The 20,271-nt window shown below is 38.4% G+C and overlaps 1 protein-coding gene across 2 annotated transcripts in view; it reads right to left on the bottom strand.

Annotated features, from left to right (window-relative positions):
- SNX9 (sorting nexin 9) overlaps nucleotides 1-20,271 on the bottom strand; it is a 59,793-nt gene that overhangs the window by 30,407 nt on the left and 9,115 nt on the right. For both annotated transcript variants that reach the window (XM_062640783.1, XM_062640782.1), the window contains exons 2-4: nucleotides 11,694-11,780; nucleotides 10,135-10,209; nucleotides 9,132-9,254 (exon numbers count right to left, since the gene is read on the bottom strand). In XM_062640783.1, the coding sequence (XP_062496767.1) occupies nucleotides 9,132-9,254; nucleotides 10,135-10,209; nucleotides 11,694-11,780 (285 nt within the window). The remainder of the gene's footprint in view (nucleotides 1-9,131; nucleotides 9,255-10,134; nucleotides 10,210-11,693; nucleotides 11,781-20,271) is intronic.

The following is a 20,271-nucleotide window of genomic DNA, read 5'->3' as shown; positions in this document are numbered from 1 at the left end:
GTCACTGTGATGTATTATCATATGTATTTACCACAGAACAAGTATGCACATTAGCAGATGAAGCAGCTGCCATGCCCATGATATTTTATGCCCAAGTTTTTTCCTGGTATATCATTACCTTAGCACTGTGGCCCTGAGCATTTCTTCCACTTTAAAGGAAGGTCCTCTTTTCTACTGTACAACTTAAATATGTTTTCTCCTTAAAGAAATCCTCTAGCAAAAGCAAAAGTAGAGATGGGCTAGACTTTAATGAATAGCCAACCTTACAGAATCACAAAACAGAATGTTACTGTGGATAAATACATGGAAGCAACAGGAAAGGGGACCTCCAGAAGCAGCTGGCAAGAGAGCAGTAGATACGCTGTTTAAGGAACCCATTTATTCCTCAGCTGCTCCCGTCATCTTGCTTCCTTCCAGATGAAACCATCACCCAGCACCTCCACTCCCAGCCCCAATCCCCTTTCATAAAATAGTCCCTGCAAAGGAGCTGGGCTTTGCCTGCTCACAAACCACGTAAAGCCAAGGCACTCTCACTGGACTCTCCTTGCTTTGAGCACACATAAAACCGGAACCACCCATGGAAGAACTGAGTTACTTCCATGAAGAGCAACACAGTTCTTTCAATTTTTTCACAGCCACAGTGGACTAGAGGTGCATTGTTTCTGTACTGTGTAGGCACAGGATTTCCATCTATTAACTCCTGATTCAGCTCAAAAAAAACCCCATGTTTGAAATACAGAACTGTCTTTTAGAAAGATGCATATTAAGAATACTCAGTGATGGGATGAGGGGAGAGAAAATGCACATCTATTGTCACCCTCATAGCTTTTTTTTTAAAGTTTGCTTAGTTTCAAGTTTCAGTCTCTAAAAAAAAAATCCTACATATATTTATTCAGTGTCACTCTCTCAGGCTTCTGTTTTTACACCTGCACACATGTAAATGGCAATCAAGTTACCACTTCATATCCTTGTCTTCTCTTAAGCCGATTTCAATCCCTAATGGTTTCTTCTCAAAACACAGATCAGAAATTTCAGACAAGTCTTCCAAGCAGCAGTCACAGCAGTGTCAGAAACTGAAGAAAGACTCCCTGTTCCTCTCTGATGTTCTCTAGACATCCCAGGATCAGGCCACAAAGATTAAAAATAGCTTTATCCTTCCTTTTTGGAAAATGCACTCTGATTTTGTCTAGGAACAGGATAGGGGTTTCCCTTGTTGCCGTTTTTCTTTTTTTCTGGTGGAAGAGTTTAAAGAGTATTAATGGCTCAGGCTGCTCAGCTCACCACTTTCAGTTACAAATGCCCATGATTCCAACTTAAAAGGGAAAAAAGAAAAAAAAAAAATCAGGAAGGAAACTATATACTGCAGTAAGCCCCCCCCCCCCCATGGCGAAAGGGATCATGCAGTAAGTGTGCAAGCAAGTAGAAATTCTCACAGGAGGGTGGACAAGACTGTCACTGTTATCAAGTATTCTTTATGTAGCCAATGCCAAACTACTAGACCACAAGTCTAGAGTTTCTACCTCATGAAGTCAAATGAAAACAAAGCTACAAGAAAAAGAGCATGCAAACACTAAGTTGTGGAAAACTGACTATTTCAATAGTCAGATTTTTGCCTGAGGGCAGGGGTGCAGATGGTGAGGAATGAGCACATTACCACAGTTTAACAACTTGCTGCCCAAACCTTAGCGTTCCACTTGGACAGCCACTAAAAAAAACAAACCACCCTCAAAACAACTCCATAGTTGGAACTGGTACTGTCACATGTTGGACAGTTGTTTTTTAATATATCAATGCAATTTATTTCAAATCAAACAAGCCACAGTTTCAAGTACTTTATGAAGTCACTGCCTGGCACTTCAGCTAAACAAGAACTGTTCACAAGTTCTTGTTACGGGTCTGAATGCAGTACTGCAATTGAGATGGGGGAGAAAGGAGAAGAGTTGCTTTCAAATTACATGTAGCAATGGAAGATGTTGTAGTGTCACTATCTGCATTATCTGTTAAGAGGAACTAGAAGTTACTACTCATGAAAGCCAAACTAGCATAAAACACTGGGTATTTTTTCACTGCTTCCCACAACCCCCCCCCCCTTTTTTTTTTGAACTTCTAACAGTTCTAACCCACCGGTTTTGCTCATAGTTTTTGTCTTTTGCACTATGCCCTTCTAGACATAACTTATGCACACATACAGGCAACTTTACACTTAACCTCACAAACATATACATTTATGCAGAGTTAAGGTTTATTAGTCAATGAAGCGATAATTTCCAAAATCCATAAAATAACCAATTGTAACTTCCATGGTGTGCCTACCTGCTTATTTTATAATGTAATTTAGCATACTGATTTAACAAGACAAACTGGACTTAACCAAACACGAGTGAGTCACATTTGCCACGATAACACTTCTACTTTACTACACACACAGCTAAGTCAGAGAATGGAAATGCTGTTACAGCAACATACTGACATACATGTCAAAATTTCCACATAAGTGGAACAATGCAATCTTAAGACCACTATATTTATTTTCTTCAATCTTAACATATATTGCTCCTAGTAGCAGTTCAGGGTGGGGGAAGTTCTGGTATGCAAATTTAAAAATGAATTTGCCTTTCCAGCACTAAGCTGCAAGCAGCAGAAAAGATACAAAGTAAAGCTCTAGGAATAGCTTCTTTAGTCTCCTCCTTATACATATTCAGCCGCTCTGGCCTATACACCAGCCTCAGCTCCTGCACACCAAACTACATGCTTCCACTATTTATTCACCCTGCCTATGCACAAGTCACAGTTTTCTGAAGGGAAAGGGTTTTCTACACAAAACCAGTCCATTTATTTTCATAACAAACAACTGTGTAGTAGTTTCTCTTTTACTGAGAGAGAAAATATCCTGAGAGATTTCACATTTACCACTGGAAAAAACAATACAAACATGAGAGGTTTATGCTAGTTGCTTCCTGTACCTACTCATGAAGCCTTACAGCTCTCCCCACAACAAAGCTGAAGAGATGAAACATGGACTCACTAAGATCACACTGGAATTAACTGACAAATCTGCAATTCACAAAAAACAGACCCTCAGGATACTTATTTTATCCAGAAGTAGGAAGAGCAGTACAGTCATCTTCATACAGGAGTAACCTTGGCAGTGGTTAGAGAATCAAGAAAAGGGAACAAACTCCTCTACAAACACAACTTACAAAAATAGGTCTTGCAGCTAATCATATCTTAAATACTGTGAAGCCACATCTACAGCTCTTGTGTCAACATAGCTGGTGATCCACTTCTATCCTGAAACAGACAGGCAGTACTCCACTTGAATTTCACGCATACATTTTCAACACTAGTGTTCTATTCTTTGGTGGAAGAAGAGAGATAAAAAAAAATAACAAAAAAAAAAAGGCTAAGGCTTTCAGCTTCAGAGGGAAAGAAGGAGAAACCATACAGGCTAAAATAAATCATATACTGAAATTCATAGCATTTCTATCCTAAGTTCAAACATGCAAGTTACACATATAACTAGTAAGACTACATTATGATGAACTGTACATACAGTTTGTTTACAGACCACTAGAGATTTAAAAGTTTTAGCTTCTTAATAAGGAGAAACAGTTTGGGCCAATACAGTTGTAATTTAGATTTAATTTAGATGAAATTTAAATAACTCAGATGATCACTACTGTTAAAATGGAAAGCTGATATTTGTTCACAACTTTAAAAACATTTTAAGCTGGATAAATGAAAAAACAGCTCAAGTTGTGGTTTAGAATGTAGAGAGAGAATACTGCTGTTACAACACCAGTTTCTGAAGCTGGTATACATGCAAAATAAATGCAAGTACACCTGTGACTTGAGAAGCACTAGTCTTGATCCCCAACAATAAAACAGAAAAAAAAAAACAACAGTTGGAAGAGACCACTCAGTAGGACTTTCACATTATTTCCATACATACTTTAATTATGAAGGCTCCAAATGATACCAAGCTAACAACTTCTTGGTCAACTGCAATGAGTTGTGAATAGAGGTGTGAAACAGGATATTCGTTGTTGCCAAAACCCCTGTAAGCAACTCTGCATCAAATACTACAGGAGAAAAATACATTGCTCATTTTTCATCAGAAATGAGAAACTGTGTTCAATGTATTTCAAGATGTTTATTTGGTTTAACCTGCCATAATTTATATTCATTTCAGTGCTATTATTGCCAGCATTATTCTACCACCATGAGAGTTTACAGGTAACTAACTGTAATATATAAATGCAATTCTAACAAATAAAAAAAAGTAAGTGCTGATATACTTACTCACTGGTTGTTTCAAATGACAGTCTAAAATTAGCACCATGCATTGCTGCTCAAAGGAACAGCAGACTGACAAAGAAAGATTTCTCATTTCTCTGTCCGAGGGCTGCAAGGTCAAAACAAGACCCCTACAGAAACCATACAACAGCCTCCATCTTGGACAACTAAATGTTACTTAAATTGTATTTTGTGGATTTTTTTTTTTTTAAGGCTTTTCAGACATTAAAACTCACATTTGTGGGCAGATTAAAACATTAAATGTTATCTGTTTTTCTGAGTGTAAAAATAGTCACCTTGAGTAATTTTTTTTTCTCGTTTGTGCAAAATTAGCTTCATTGCTTTCTCTGATTGTTTTCATCTCCCCAACAACTTCTATGAGTAGCTCTTTAAAAGAGCAGCTGCAAGCTTTACCAAGACAGGTATTGCCGGGACACTACTGATGCAAGCAATCAGTTGAGGAAGAGTGAACTGCCAAGGATCATGCAGAATTCTTCTCCTGAGGAAGTACCTCTGTGCCCCTTTTCTACTGTCACTTCATAGCTCTGTCAAACCCAAGTAATGTACAACACCATAGTGTTGCTGTAGTCATTGTGTCTTTCCCAGTGAAGAAAAGGAATTAATACCAGCTCTTTAGTTATTGCTTATTAATTACTTTTCATAAGATTATTTACTGAACAACAATTAAAAAACGTTCTTAGAAAGGGACAGGCACGAAGTAGGACAGTGTTTGAGCTGATGATGTTTTCTTAACAATAAAAAGTTACGGATTCCACAGTAGGAAAGCAAAAGCCTTTTGTTTGAGGGAAGGGTGCAGACAGATGTAAGAAGTTACTTTTATTTTGAGAGAGAGATGCACATGTAGAAACTGATCTGGGAAAACTGGAATGATTTAGCATTCTGTATTACACGCAGGGCTGCACTGAAGTCATTCCCCTAGACACATCAGGGCACATGAATATATGGCAGCAGAATTACAATATATAAAGCTAAAAAGAGAAATTTGTTGAATTTTAGAAGTCCTGTCAGAAGCACACTGCCATTTAAGATTTATTCCTAAACTGATAAGCTAACCAGTTCAGAACTTTACAAATAAAGCTAAGACAGGAAAAAAGGTTACAGACCAAGTCTGCATTCAAATATAACTGATTGTACTGGTTTTGACTAGGACAGGGTTAATTTTCTTCAAAGTAGCTGGTATGGTATTATGTTTCAGATTTGTTCTGGAAACAATGTTGATAACGCAGGGATGTTTTAGTTATTGCTGAACAGTGCTTGCACAGTGTCAAGGTCTCCTCTGTTTCTCACTCTGCTTCAGCCAGCAAGCTGGACAAGAGGGTTCACAGCAATAGCATATGGCATCATGCTCAGCAGTAAAGAGCTAAGGGGAAGGAAACGGAAGGGGAAAAGTTCAGAGTTACGGCATTTGTCTTCCCAAGTAACCATTACACATGATGGAGCCCTGCTTCCCTGAAGATAGCTAAACACCCACCTGCTGGTGGGAAGTAGTGAGTAAATTCCTTGTTTTGCTTTGCTTGCACGCCTGACTTTTTACCTGTTAAACTGTCTTTACCTCAACCCAGAGTTTTCTCACTTTTATTCTTCCAATTCTCCCCTCCAGTGGGATGAGGGAAAGAAGTGGGTGGGGCTGAGCTGTCTACCAGGGTTAAATCACAAGATCATGGTTTAACTGGTCTCTTAAAAAAGAAAACCAAAAAAACCCACATTCACACATTTCAGCTCTGACAGATGTATTACTTTTAATACGGCTTGGTACTGAAAGGCTATGCAACAATCTGGGTTTGGTTTTTTTTTGGTGTGTTTTTTTTTTGTTTTTTTTTTTTTGTTTGGTTTGGTTTTTACTTACTGTTAGAAGAATGAAACATCTTTTGACTTACTGAACTTGGGAAGGAGCAGTGTTGTGTAACTACATGCATGCTAAGTAACTTCATATTTACAGAAAGTACTTTCTTCAATACAGTAGTAGTAAGAAGAATCCCAAAACATCCTGTTCATTCAGAAATGCTTTCATGAAGTCTTCTTGTAATAAACTTCTATCCCCTCATGTTACTATAAAATAGGATAGCATAAAAGTTCTGCATTTAGGAATGCAGCTTTTTCTTATTCAGAGCACCAGACAGTATCTATGAACATTTTAGTTCCCACTACTGTGCCACCTATAGCATCAATTCTCTCTACACTGACAAATAATCTGTCATTTTATTCTGTTTTATTTAAGATTAAGTGCTTTTTATATTGGCTTATTTACTCATTAAAGCACTTGAAAAGAGTAAGTCAACTGCTTGCAACTGTGTATTTGAATACAGATGAATCCCAGGAGATTAGGCACAGTCATGTTAAACAATTTAACACAGAGGAATACATCTAGGGGAAGGGTCATACCAGTGAAGCAGAACTCTTCTTACTGTACTCTTATAAGAACTTGCTCTAAAATAGGTGTGCAGGGGATGAACAACTCAGTATAACCTTGTGATGTAATATTACAGGAATCAAGTATCTTTCACTGTGTCAGGCTTTCTACACCACTGTTGACCTGTTTCACATCATCCAATGTACATGTTACAGAAAAGTCGTAAGATCAAAGAGACTGTAGAAGAAAGCTTTTCTTCTGAAGGCAGAAAAATTGTCTTACACCAGACAGATAGAACAAACAATTTCTTACTCAAGAGGACAATTAGCCATAGAATTTTGCAAGGAGAAAATACTATGCAATAGAGAGCCCTCTGATCTGGGAGAAAGGCCTAACAGCAGAAAGTTAAAGTTAAGCTGCTCGGTATACAAATTAATTTCCCGTTAGCAATAAGCCACTGGAAAAAAGTACCAGATCTGTGTCAGAAGCTGAAGAAAGCAGTCTTTAAATCAAGATCTGCAGTTTTCCTAGAAACTACATATAACCAAACGGCAGTTACTGAGCCTTTTTTTTTTTAACCACACACACACACAAAAAAACAAAGCCAAAACAAAAACAAAACACACACAAACCCTCCAAAAACCTTGAGAAAATAGAAATAATTTATGACATAAAATCCTGACCATGCAACAGGATGGCTCCTGAAACAAAACAAAGAAAACAACAAACAGGAAAACAAGAGACTCAGACACACTAGCCTGTGGAAATTTCCCCTGCATCTTGCATGGCCTTGGCCACATCCAGGTGCATGCTCTCCTAGTCTCTCTCTCTCTCTCTCCTATTAATGTTAGCCATAGAGTTTTACTATAATACACTCTGGTACACTGTTTCTCCCAACTGTCTCACACTTCCCTTCTCCACGCACAAGTACCTTGTGTTCAGCACAGATCAAGCTCTGATAGATACCTCTACGGCCATTAAAGGTATTCTGTTTATTATCTTAGTAAGTAATTCAGCCTAGATCAGACCAAGTTCTACAATCCTCTTCCTTCAAAAGGATGAATTAGCTACTGCAAATATTTCAAGCTTCCCCAAAATAAAGCTTAGTTAGAAACTCCATAAGAGGCAAAATTGCAGCAAGTGTAACAGAGAAGAAGAAACGAGGCTCCCAATCTATCTTCAAGTTAGTGCAAGTTTACTGAGGGTAAATGAACCTATAATCAATGCTTTTGCCTCAGTCAGACATGAGAAATTCATGAGGCATTCAAGAGTTCTGTATTTAGCCTAAATATTAACTGGACATCAATAAAGAGAAATTAGTTGTAAACACTGGGACAGATGCACTGCTGAGGTGTGGAGTTGTCATTATTTGTGATCACGAAAATACAATGCTGGCATTGTCTGCCTGAATACAAGAAACTGAAAGTCAAACACTATACAGTCAATGAACCGTTATATTCACTGCCAGACAAAAATGCCTCATGTAGAGTTTTCAAGAGATCTCACTTCATGTCAAAGTCCTCTGGTGCAAGTTACAATGAAAAAAAACTAATAACTGGTATTTAACTGACTCACAAACGAGGTGTATGTCCCCAGCTGCTACAGTAAGTAAAGCATTTACTTTCTAAAGTGAAAGACCTTCACATGCTGCTGTTGGAAAAAGCAGATTTTGTACTTCTTTTGATCTGTGGACTTTGAAACATTTAACTCTTCCTGCATGTGGGATATGCAGCAGTCCGTAGATCATAATAAACAGCTTGTGTTTAAGATAATGCATGTCCTCAGATACCTAATCTGAAACTAAGTATTTGCTGCTTAATAACTTGGTAACTGACATACCAAGCAAAAAGCTAGGAATAGGGGGTGAGGGTGGTGTGGGTAAGTGGGTGGAGAAAAGCATTCTTCCAGCAAAACTGAAGTCAACCTCTTCTTCACTGACTGGGGACAACGCATGAACTTGCTTCATCTTTTTCAATCAAAGAAAGAACTCTCACTCAAATTCTGGAAAATATACATATCCATTCACTCTGGCTGATGATGCATAGTCCACTCAATTGTAGTGGACATTTAAAACAAACCAAACCAAAACAAAGCAAAGCCCCTTAAGCTTTGATTCCTTTAAAAAGTTGGTATACTAACAAAACTATCTTGAAAATAAAGTAATTTGCTAGTGCACTTACTGATGTACAAAGACTGAGGTAGTCACAGATTTAGATAACTGCAGACTGGAAAGAATAAAACTGCTCTATTTCTGATAGTGTTAGAGTACTAAATTTTCTCGCAGTGACAGTGTCTGAACAGTCACACATCATGAATATTCAACAAAAGTGCTCCCTAATGAAAGCACAATTATTTTAATTAGTACTTTTTTGAGGGTTCACAAATACAGTACAGCACAACCGAAGAATGCAAGCACCTATGTCAACAAAACTTGCCATGCCCACTGAAAACCTACAAGACATACCTGATTACTGCTTTTTGCAGCAGAGTTGGTCTGAGCTGTATTTGAAGAAAGGGAATCAAAAAAGGCTTGGTCAGCTAATGAGTTACCACAGGTAATTCCATCTTTTGCACCTTCAGTTATAATCTGAAAAAGTAGCAAAATATTTTTCCATTAATCAAATGATGTAAATGATGATTTGGGACAGTAATTTGGAGAACCAAAAGCTAGTAGACCATGAGCTAGCCAACTGAAGATAAATATGGTCATGTGAGCCAGCATCATCTCATCCTCTCCCCTCACACACACTTTTTCAATAAACACGGCATTGGTGAAGGAAATGACGGACATGCCTTAAGAGGAGGCTGCAGGAATTACAGCCAGGGTCTTCACCCCACAGGCAGCCTGCAGACATCCAGACACTGGGCTCTCCAAGAGCGAAATGGATTCCAGTCTTTTCACTGAGACCCCCATTCCATTCCCACCTCCATATCACTTGTCTTCAAAACAAAGAGCAGATCAACACACAACAAAGAGAAAGCAAAGGGCCTCAGGAAGAATACAAACTGAGTAGTCTCTGGTTTTAGGATACTATATCCTGACTCCCAGAAATGGAATTCCATTCCAGAGATTTATAAGCATGTAGCAAATCAGCCACAGAAACATCAGTGTAAACATAGATTACTCATTTCACTTCCATATCTGTGTTTTCAGACAGGAAAACAATAATTATTGGATCACGAGGCCCCCAAACCAAGAAGCAGTCTAAAATAGCTCATGTTCTGCAGGTCACCAGTATTTGCTACAGATAACCTCCTGTTGCATTTCTTGGGGAATGATTAAGAAGCACAGTAGCTTGGATGGCATGTTTGCACTGGTCTCCAAAGCCAGCTATAGCTGCTCAATAAGATTATATATTCTAAGCCTTAACACTGGAACTTTTATGTTTGTGCAGTACAGTCTGATCAGTGAACTAGAGGATAGCTTTTTCAGTAGTTCTACTTTCTTAGTGCAGAGCAGCACTTACCTCAACATAATCTGTTGGAACAAGTCCTCTCTCACCTTGGCTGTTTTTTCCTTCTAACCAGCCTCCACCAACATCCTAGAAGAAGGAATAATATAGAAATAGTTTTGCTAGACAGATCCCACAGCATACTTTAAACAGCTCAGAAGGAAGCACTGTCTTGCTGTCAAATGCAATGTTCAAAATACTGTTATAACTGCATGACCATGAACAAATTCATTTAAATCTGCTGAAACAGCAGATACTTACTTATATAGAACACAGAGAGTTCTTGTTTCACACAGCTACTGTTGACTTTAGACTTAACAAATGTAAGGGTGCAAAAAGGTTGATTTTCAGCACTTTATGAAACCAGTCAACTGTCTGGACACAGACTGCATCAAAACACAGCTATCAGAATGCCAATCCCAAAGTATTACTTTTAATCAACAGATTATAAGGAAACAAGACCCAAGGAATTAAGCTGTTGCTAATATGTGTAAAATCTCTGCTTCACATATTGAAGATACTGAGGTGTGTGGTGAGTGGGAGCTATAACCCACAAAAATATTAAGCAGAATCTCAAGATTAAGAGAAGCACATGCCATGCAAGATCTGGAGACACTCTAGTTTACAGTGAATTTCAGAGGCAGATCTCATGCTATTAGTTAGGACAGAACTAAGACAGTTCACCTCTGATCTTTGTGGGACATCCTGTTATTTGGTTGTGTTTGTTTTATTTTTTAAACAAGTATCCTCCATACACTAAGCAGTTCAGCAAAGTCAATTCCAGGACAACTTTATTAACAATAAGCCAGTTCTGTTTTAAATCAAGCTGTTCCTTAAACACATTGTTACGGGTCAAGCTAACTCACAGCTGAAAACTGGAACCACATATGCTAGACCACAGTTTTTTAATTTCAGGTTTTCTTGTCTTTTAACAGATGTATTTGTTTATTCATTATTTTGTTCTTGAACTTGGAAATTTTATGTAATCCTGCACATAGTAAGAAGTCTGCTTATGTATTCAAGATTTTAAACAGTAAAGATCAATCAGTTATTAAAATAACAAATTCATTTCCTTTTTCTTATAAACCTGAAAGCTTACACGTAATAACACAAACAATGTGGCACCTCACATTATAAATTCAACTAGCCTGCTTAACTGCAAGAACAAGGACACCTTGCGCCAGAAGTCATATTTGCAATGCTACACTTCAGAGTGATCATCAGTGGGCTTTCATGACTTATGCTATCGCCATCTAAACTTATATCAAAAAAGGTCAAGAGCTTTTGTGGCAGTCCATGTCACAGTTCAATCATGGACATGAAAAACTGAAAAGTTCTACTTGCTTTTAAGTAATCTTAACGCAGAGATGTCTTGTTCAGCAGGAACTACCTTAAAAGTGGTAAACTATTTCTTTAGTTCTACTTTTGTGAACCAGCATTAAGCTCCTGAAGCAACTTAAAATGTTACCTCCGCCACAGCTTTCATCCGATGTCACCCAGAACCCCTTTTCTTCCACCTACTAGAATTGGGTCGAGAAAGCGCACCAAAACCTTGATTCCATCTCGGGTCTTACCGGGTTTGTAATTACGATGATCTCTCCTTCACTGACTGTCAGCTCGTTGTTTCCAGGCTCAGCAGCAAAATCATACATAACACGAGCCTGTATGTGTAAAAAGAGTATAGCTGTGAGCTTTCTAGGTTCTTTCAAAAAGATTTTATGAAGCAAGTATCAGCACAACTTACTCTTAAGTAGCAGAAACAATAAGTGGAGTAAGGCTAGATGTACAAAGAGCAACTCAGCATGCAGGAAACAAACATTTCCTAAGAAAAACTCCAAAGTAAACACTAACACAAACTTTGTAAGATGAAAATCTCCTGTGGAGTTTGTTAGAGATGATCATTATCGCTCAAAGTGAAGTGCAAGGTCCCTGGGTTGGGACAATCCCAGGCACAGCTACAGGTTGGGCAGAGAAGAGATTCAGAGCAGCCCTGCGGAGAAGGACTTGGGGGTGTTGATCAACAAGAAACTAAACATGAGCCAGCTTCAGCATGCATAGCCCAGAAAGCCAACCATATGCTGGGCTGCATCAGAAGAAGCAAAGGAGGTGATCCTACCCCTCTACTCTGCTCTTGTGAGACCCTGCTCGGCGTGTGTGCAGTTCTGGTGTCCTCAATACAAGGATGACATGGAGCTGTTGGAGGAAGCTCGAAGGAGGCCACAAGGATGATAAGGGGCAGGTGCACCTCCCATATGAAGACAGGCTGAGAAAACTGGGGCTGTTCAGCCTGGAGAAGAGAAGGCTGTGTGGAGACCTCATAGCAGCCTTCCAATATCTGAAGGAAGCCTACAGAGATGCCAGGGAGGGACTCTTCATCAGGGGCTATTCAGCCTATTCCTATTCAGCAACAGGACAAGGGGCAATGGGTTCAACTTTGAACAGGGAAGTTCAGGTTGGATATAAGGAAGAAGTTCTTTACTGTGAGGCACCAGAACAGGTTGCCCAAAGAAGTTGTGAATGCTCTATCCCTGGCAGTGTTCAAGGCCAGGCTGAATGGAGCCTTTGGCAACATGTTACAGCGTGAGGCATCCCTGCCCATGGCAGGGGGGCTGGAACTAGATGATCTTAAGGTCCCTTCCAACCCAAACCATTCTATGATTATTTTCCAGGAAGATTCACAGTTTAAAACTGGCTGTTCTCTGCCATGTCCAGAACTATCTGTACAACCTTTTCCAGGAAAAGGTAAGGCTTCTAACTTCCAATTAGAAAGCAAACAATCCAATTAACACCACCCCACCCCCCCCCCAAGACATTCCAACTCCAATTTGGGTAAAGTGAACTGTTTCAGAGAGCAAGCAATTCACAAAAACAAGTAACGGCAGATGTAAGTAAGCACTGCTGTACATAAAAAGTTGTACGTAAATTGTTTTGAAATTCTCTGTACACAGGAGGAACTATGCAAATGCACAAACAGTGAGAGCAGGCCTGTTACATATTGGCTTGAGGGAGAGAAGGAAAAACAAAACCAACTTCATGGAAGTGCTCAGACATACAAGAGCTTTGCTATATACTGACTACTACGCTACATAAAGAAATGTAGTGTTTGAAATATGGACAAAGTTGTTTAACTTTTAAAGAACGGTTCTACTTTAGACAAGGAATTATGACATGGCTTAAAATTACGGTCCCAAACATCTTTTAATTGTCTGCTATTAAATTCCTTTCCAATCTAAAAGTAGAGAAAGCTCTCAGGAATTAGAGGGACTGTATTTATTTTCTCATAAACTGTTTAAATGGATTCAGAGAGCAGCTGCATGTTTTTTCCCCTTGACTCTTAAAGGAAGATCTAGAATCAAAGTTTTAGCTTTTCATTTAAACAGTACATAAGATAGAGGGTCTGTTGTGGTCAAGTTTAAAGTCTATCTAAGCTTCTCTTCCCCTGAAAGAAAACTGACACTAGTAGAACTTATAAATTTAACACCTTATTATTTACACCTCAAGTCTTTATGTGCCCCAGAAGTAATGAATACATTATTTTATGTGATGATTGATGCCAATGCTGAAGTTTCAAAAGACAACAAAAAGAAAAGCGAGACTATAGGTCAGAAAAAGGAAAACAGAAATAGACAACACTGACAGCCATAACAAAAACATCAATACTCAATGTAGACTACATCACAGCCCTTATTTCTCCAGTTTATATAGAATTACAATCAGCAGAAAATTTACTTCAGGAAACACGGCAATTTCGCTAGCACATCTTGAAAAAGACAAGGCTATGGTCTCCTCTTCACCAGGTAGACATACACGTTAGTTACCTCAACTCACACAAAAAAAAACCCAACCCCAAAACCAAACCAAACAAACTAAATCCAAGAAAAACAATTTTATATTGGCATCACTAACAACATTAGACACTGTGTACAGCAATGAGGTCCTTCTTGTCAGGTCAGGGGAAGGAACAAAAACAAACCTAAAGCCTAATTGTTTCTGCCATGAAGATGACAGCAAAAATCATGATTTCTGTTGAAAGCAAGCTATGTGATAGGAAAAAAGTAAGTCCCGGAAGACAGACATTCACCATCAAGCCCTGCCTGCCCCAAAACTGCAGGGTCTTATGATTCCCATCCACACATCCCTTCTTCTGACATAAAACGAGAAAAAGCACAACTTCTCCCCCTCCCCTGGTTATCATGTGGAAATACTTCTGGCTGGTAACAAACACTTTAAGTCAGTGTAAATAAAAATAGAGCCAAGCAAAAATTTGTATGTTGTAGTTCAACTGACAAAGCTAATCTGAACCACGTGCATAACAACTCAATCACTTGGTCTTCTCCACTAGAGAAACACAACATTGCAGAAAACCATGTTCCCCATATACTCTGAAAGCTTCCTTGCATGAAAGCTTTTCATTCTGAACTGAGGCTTTCAGCACTTTGAGATCATGTCACGTAAAACCAAGATGAAGAAAACTGTTTTCAGTATTAACACTGTTTTCTTTCCAGCAGTAAAGCAGGCCTCCATGCAAATATAAGAATAAGCTGCCTTACTTTCCTTAAAAAGTAAACCAATCAGCATACCTTTTGAAATACAAGAACATTTTACATAGGGGTTAAAATGTGCCACCCTCCAGGCTTTTCCCCTCAGCACTAATAGATGAAGGTGTTAAATCATGTCTTTTTACAGCAGGTTACTAATACTTATCCAGGTCCTGCAAGTCAATTTAACAACACTCAGATGCTAAGCATCTGAACCATGGGAAAAGCAGCTTTCTTAACCAGGGAGCCTTCTTAGCTTTCAAGTAGCTCACCATAGTATGAAGTTCTTGCTTTTATCCGTAAGAATGATGTGTGCTCACCAGGACACAGGCAGATTTTACCAGTGCTCAGGAAAACTCTCAAAACATCCCACAGTAATGACCAAACTGGAAAGGTAAGATGTATTTATGTGTAATAAGAGAACAGATACATCTCCAGATGCAGCAGGGAAATAAAGTTACTAAAAAAAAATCTGGAAGTATTCAGATTGTAGGGAAGGAAAACCAAGAGAGAGACACAGAATTTAATAAAGTCATTGTGCCAAAGTCTATCTATTCACCTGTTCCAGATGTCTGTTTCACATGTTGCTAAAAAAAGAAAAAAAACAAACCAGCACAAACAAACAACAAACCAACTAGAAAACAGGAGAAAAGTTATAAACAAAATTTATTTTTGCCTTAATGCAGTTTAAGAAACTGATAATATATAAAAAGATTCACAATACTGCAGAAATAAATTATTACAGAACATTAAGCATTTGAGCACATCTGTAACAATTCATATATTGATGTCTCAAATACATTCCTCAATTTTTTTGCTGGTACTCTCTGTAACACTTGCATTTTTGGGCTCATTTGCTGAGTTAGGAAATCGAGTGCCTAAGAACTCATGACAAGTAAGTTTTGATGCTACTTTCCTACTGTTCAGATTTAATGGGAAAGTAGTATAAACTCCACAAATTCTAAAGTGAAACTAAGTCCCTAGCTGTTTTCCCCAAATTTAATAAGTGTATTGTTAAAATGGAAAACCCTTTAGCCTTTCTTTGGGCAGAGGCATCAGCCCCAACCCTATTTAAATTCTTGACATTCAGTTACAAACTACTATAAAAAGGAAAAAGGTTTCCATTTGCCTGATGTCACTGTCTCAGAAATACCTCTGCTGTATCACAGCAGCAAGGAGGGCAACACCTTCCAGGTTCATGCCTCACCTCCAGTTTCTGGTCCTACTGTTGTTGGTGGCAGCAGTTCCCAGATTCACAGGAGGAGATTAAAAAGAGGAACAAATTCCATTTTGTTTTTGAAAGTAAATGGGGCAGATAAATCTTTTCAGAGAAACCTGCATCCCACTAGAGAAGCAGAAACATCATTTGGGAAGCCTTGTAAAACATTTTTATAAAGAAGTTAACCATTAGCTAGGACTCCTCTTCAGAACTGAAGTCCTCGAATTTTAAACAGGCTTGGCAGTAAGCAGACCTGAACTGCTCTTCTAGGACAGCAGCTTAAGCTTTTAGCTGGAATGAAGGACAAAGGGCTTTTGGTCAAATAACTCCAGTAACACTTCTGTTATGAATAAACTTCAGAGAGGTTTGCTACAAAAACTGTATTAGGTAATACAAATATTCTTCAGTAGGTCTTATAAACGTAAGCCTTTGAAAACAGCTTCTTGAGAAACACCGGTAAGCAGCAAGCTGACTACATCTGGAAACACAGAATAGTAAAACACATTTTCTGTCTTCACAAACATTTTATTCATTTTCTACCACAGGGTTTTTGGACATCTGTTCTTTGGGGGGAGGGGCTGCCACATTTTTGAGGGAGGTTTTTTTCTGGTTTGGGTTTTGGTTGGTGGGTTGGATTGGTTTGGGAAAGGAGGTGTCGCTTGTCTATTTGTTTTGTTTGGTTTTGTACTTTTTTTTTTTCCTCTCCCAGACTTTTCTCACCAATATTGTTTTTAGAAATAAAACACATCTTTTACATGGCAGTTCTAAGAGAACAAAACAGAAACAGCAGGTTAGGATCCCAGGATTAGAGAAATTGAGGAAGCAGAAATAAAAGAATAAAGACAAAATACTAGCTGCAGATCAGTAAGTTCAGAAATCGGCAGTATCTTTTGATTACATCCAAAAGAACAGTTCAAAATGAAGCATGTAGTCTAAAAAGTGGCAATACTTTGCCAACAAAAGGGAATTGAGATTATTTTTGCATGTTCAGCTCTGTACTGTTTGATCTTTTACAGCAATCTGCACTGTGATTACTGTCTAATATTGTTTTTGAGGTAGTTTAGAACAACTGCAAGACGTCTGACTTGTTATCAGCTTTAAAGCCGTCTTTATTACCTTAGCAAAGCTACAGAAATGATGTAAGCAGGGCAGGCAAGGCTCCAAGTGACAGTTTAACCATTGTTTCATTTCACAGACTACCTTAACTGACCCATTTTAATGAATCTTTGAAAAAATACTCTCAGCAAGTCAAAACACATGCTAAGTCCCACTGTGGATATTACTAAGGGTACTGTGAGAAGTTTAAAACAACTAATGTCCAAAGAGCTCAGAAAAACACCAAGTGCTTCAGAAACACAGGCAGGAGTCCCGTTGCTTCTTTCCCATCTCAGAGCACGGAGGATACTACCTTTCTTCCAACGTGGAGATTGTTTAGACAGACTTAACCTTTCCCCAACCCTTTACCCTGAAAGCCAAACTCATCCAAAAGCCAGTAAATACTCCAAGACTGAAGAGATTTTCACTGCAGCTGCTGCAACATCTGCAGCTATGATCTGACCAAAAAGAATTACTCTTCATTTTAGCTTCTCCATGACAACTGCATCAGACTGATTGACAAAGTGTACATTTCCATAGCCTATGCAGAAATATTAAGTGTCTCTTCAAGTCCTTATGCCTCTCAGCCTGAAGAAGCAACTACCTCCTGTCCTGCCTACTGTAAAGAAATCTCTACACATGCTCCTCTCACAGGCATTTCTATGAGACAAGAAGCATACTCGCCTGAAGAAACCAAACTATGCCTTCAAACAGTTTTTTATTGTGATTTTATTAAACAATAGGTAAAAATTAAAATTCAATTGTCTAAAATAAATCCCTTTAGTATTACACTTCTTTTATAACGCAATTTCCTTATTGCTTTCAGCAACATCAGAATTAAAACAAAATCATCCAAAAAATGAAACCAAGTTCATTGAATGAAACCAGAACACCACTTTGGGACAAGAGAGGTCAAAATACTCAGGTATCATTACTCCAAGTACCTCATCAGCTGTAACTGCTAGATCCTCACATTACTCTACAATTTCACAATAAATATTGTGTCTCTTGACCATCTCGCTCACTTTCTTAGCAGTTTTTCAACCCTAAAATTTAAAGTATATTACTTATTTAAAGTATAGCCTGCAGCTAGCCATTTGAAGTCAACACCACTAACCATAAGAACATTAGAAGCAAATTAAATACAAATAAAAAGCTAAGAAACAGACTTGCATTATTTCTTCCAGCTAATAAAACATACCTGCTGACAGAGGAGAAGTGGAAAGGGAGCTCCTTTTCAGCCTCACAAGCTGCATGTGTTTACAATATTCAGGAAGGTATTTAATTAAGTATTCATTATCTCATATTGCAAGAAAATGGTTAACAATGCATGAGGAGTTTCCAAAAAGCACAAAATAGTTTGAAGTGTTCACGGGGTAAGGAACAGCAATGAAATACCTTATTACCACCAACACGCATGCGGCTCACACTGGCACTTCTAGAATTAAAGGTGCAATAAGCTTTCTTTGAAGTCATTTTTGTATGATGTTATGTAATAAAGAAGAGATTAGGCAAGTTTTCAGGTGTTAAAGAGAACTGGAAATGCTTTCTGTAGTAATAAAGACAATGACTTATTAGCCTCTTCACAGCAACTTGGGCTTTCCTCAGTGAGGGCAGATGAGTTCTTCCACTCTACCACACAGGACTTCATTGCCTTGCTAAAAATCAGGTTTTGGTCAGGAGAGAAGACCTGAACTCTGTTCAGGCTGGTCCAGCTCATTTTTGGTTGTGCATCTAATTTTTGTTTTAAAGAACATGAGCTTCTTTATAGCTGTCTACCTGTAAGTAAACATTAGCACACATCAAAGCCCACTGAAACACACTCCTGGCCAGCATTACAGGCAGCATGCATACTAAGAACTTGCATTTGAGAGAATTCCTACACGTCAGGAAGCCCCTGTTCAGCTCAAGCATCTAGGACTGAGAGTTACTGGTGCAGTATGAGGACTAAAATGGTTAAAAGATGAAGATCTCTCAGAAGTGCTAAATATAAGAGATGTTAAAATCTTTAGATACTAAAGCAAATTATAGCTTCTTTCCATACAGTTACTAATCAGGTGGGTAGATAACCACTGCCACAGAGCATGGAAAAAGCAAAGAGAAACTGATATTTTTCATGTTTACAACAGTGCTCAAGAATTTTAAAGCCTGTGGATTATCTATAAGCAGCTCAGTAGTTTTAAAAAGGAGCATTTAAATTCTCATACTTTCAAAAGAACTATCATGCACTAAATTGTGGGATGATACAGACTTATTTACAGGGCACTGTCAAACCAAGTAACAGAAGCAATACAGAAGCAAGGGAAATTCTGTTGCAGACATACATGCAACGCACCCATGTGACTTCGAAATGTTTCCAAATACTGACTCAGATACTCCTGTGAATCAGATCGCAGCTTTCAGTTGGGTTAAGCACCTGAAGTTTTTCTTGTGTAAAATGTTACTTATAAACCAGTTATAAGTTATTACCAATGTACTGCAAAATCTTTAAATGTGAGTGAAGAGCTCCAATGATACCAGATCTTTTTCAGAATCTATTTACTGCACTGCTCCAAGTGCCCAGAGTTCCCCATATTTTTTCTTTCTTAATACCAACCTATTCCAGGTCCCCAAATAGGCTAGGGACAAAATTATTTCAAATTTTAGAAGGTTAATTCCAGGTACACCAGGACATACAACAACAAGTACAACATGGTTTGATGTTTACAGATGTTAGGCAGGATACACTTATCTCAATCATGATTAAAATCTACCTTGGTTAGTCATTACTGTCTCTCTGAAATCAAACTGCAACACTTGAAGCAGTTTGCTGAACCAGTATTTAACTGTGTGTTTCAGAAGCCTGACACTCCGAGTCCCCTTATGTTTTTGCTTCAAACTTCAGGGTGACCAGTATTGTACCTGCGCAGTCCTGTCCCCAAAGAACAAAGCCAGGAAGTGGTGAAGGTTTCAGAAAAAGCCTAGAGCCTTTGCCAGAAAAAATTGCCACATTGTGACCTACTCATTAAGACAGCTTGTAGTCACACAACTGCACAGCCTCAACAGGAGCAGAGATCAGGAAAACCAGTAATTATCCCAGTAATTGGAGAGGCACAAAGCTTCACTAAAGTTATCTAATGAATTTAAAATCTTTTCAGACTCACCATACTATTACAGGTTGTGCACTTCAATGTACCAGCACAGGCCAGTCTACAGCAAGTGAAAAACTAGCAAAGCAAACTACCTGCATGTTAAAATGATGCTACCTCAAATAAAGCTTGACCTGGTAAAATACAGAATGGAACATCTGTACTACTTTGA

Source organism: Pezoporus occidentalis, unplaced genomic scaffold (genome assembly GCF_034315485.1).
Source record: "Pezoporus occidentalis ecotype Australia unplaced genomic scaffold, CSIRO_AGI_Poc_V1 ctg67, whole genome shotgun sequence".
Classification (NCBI taxonomy): domain Eukaryota; kingdom Metazoa; phylum Chordata; class Aves; order Psittaciformes; family Psittacidae; genus Pezoporus; species Pezoporus occidentalis.
The sequence above is the reverse complement of the archived record's forward strand: the minus strand, read 5'-3'. Positions and strand labels throughout refer to the sequence as shown.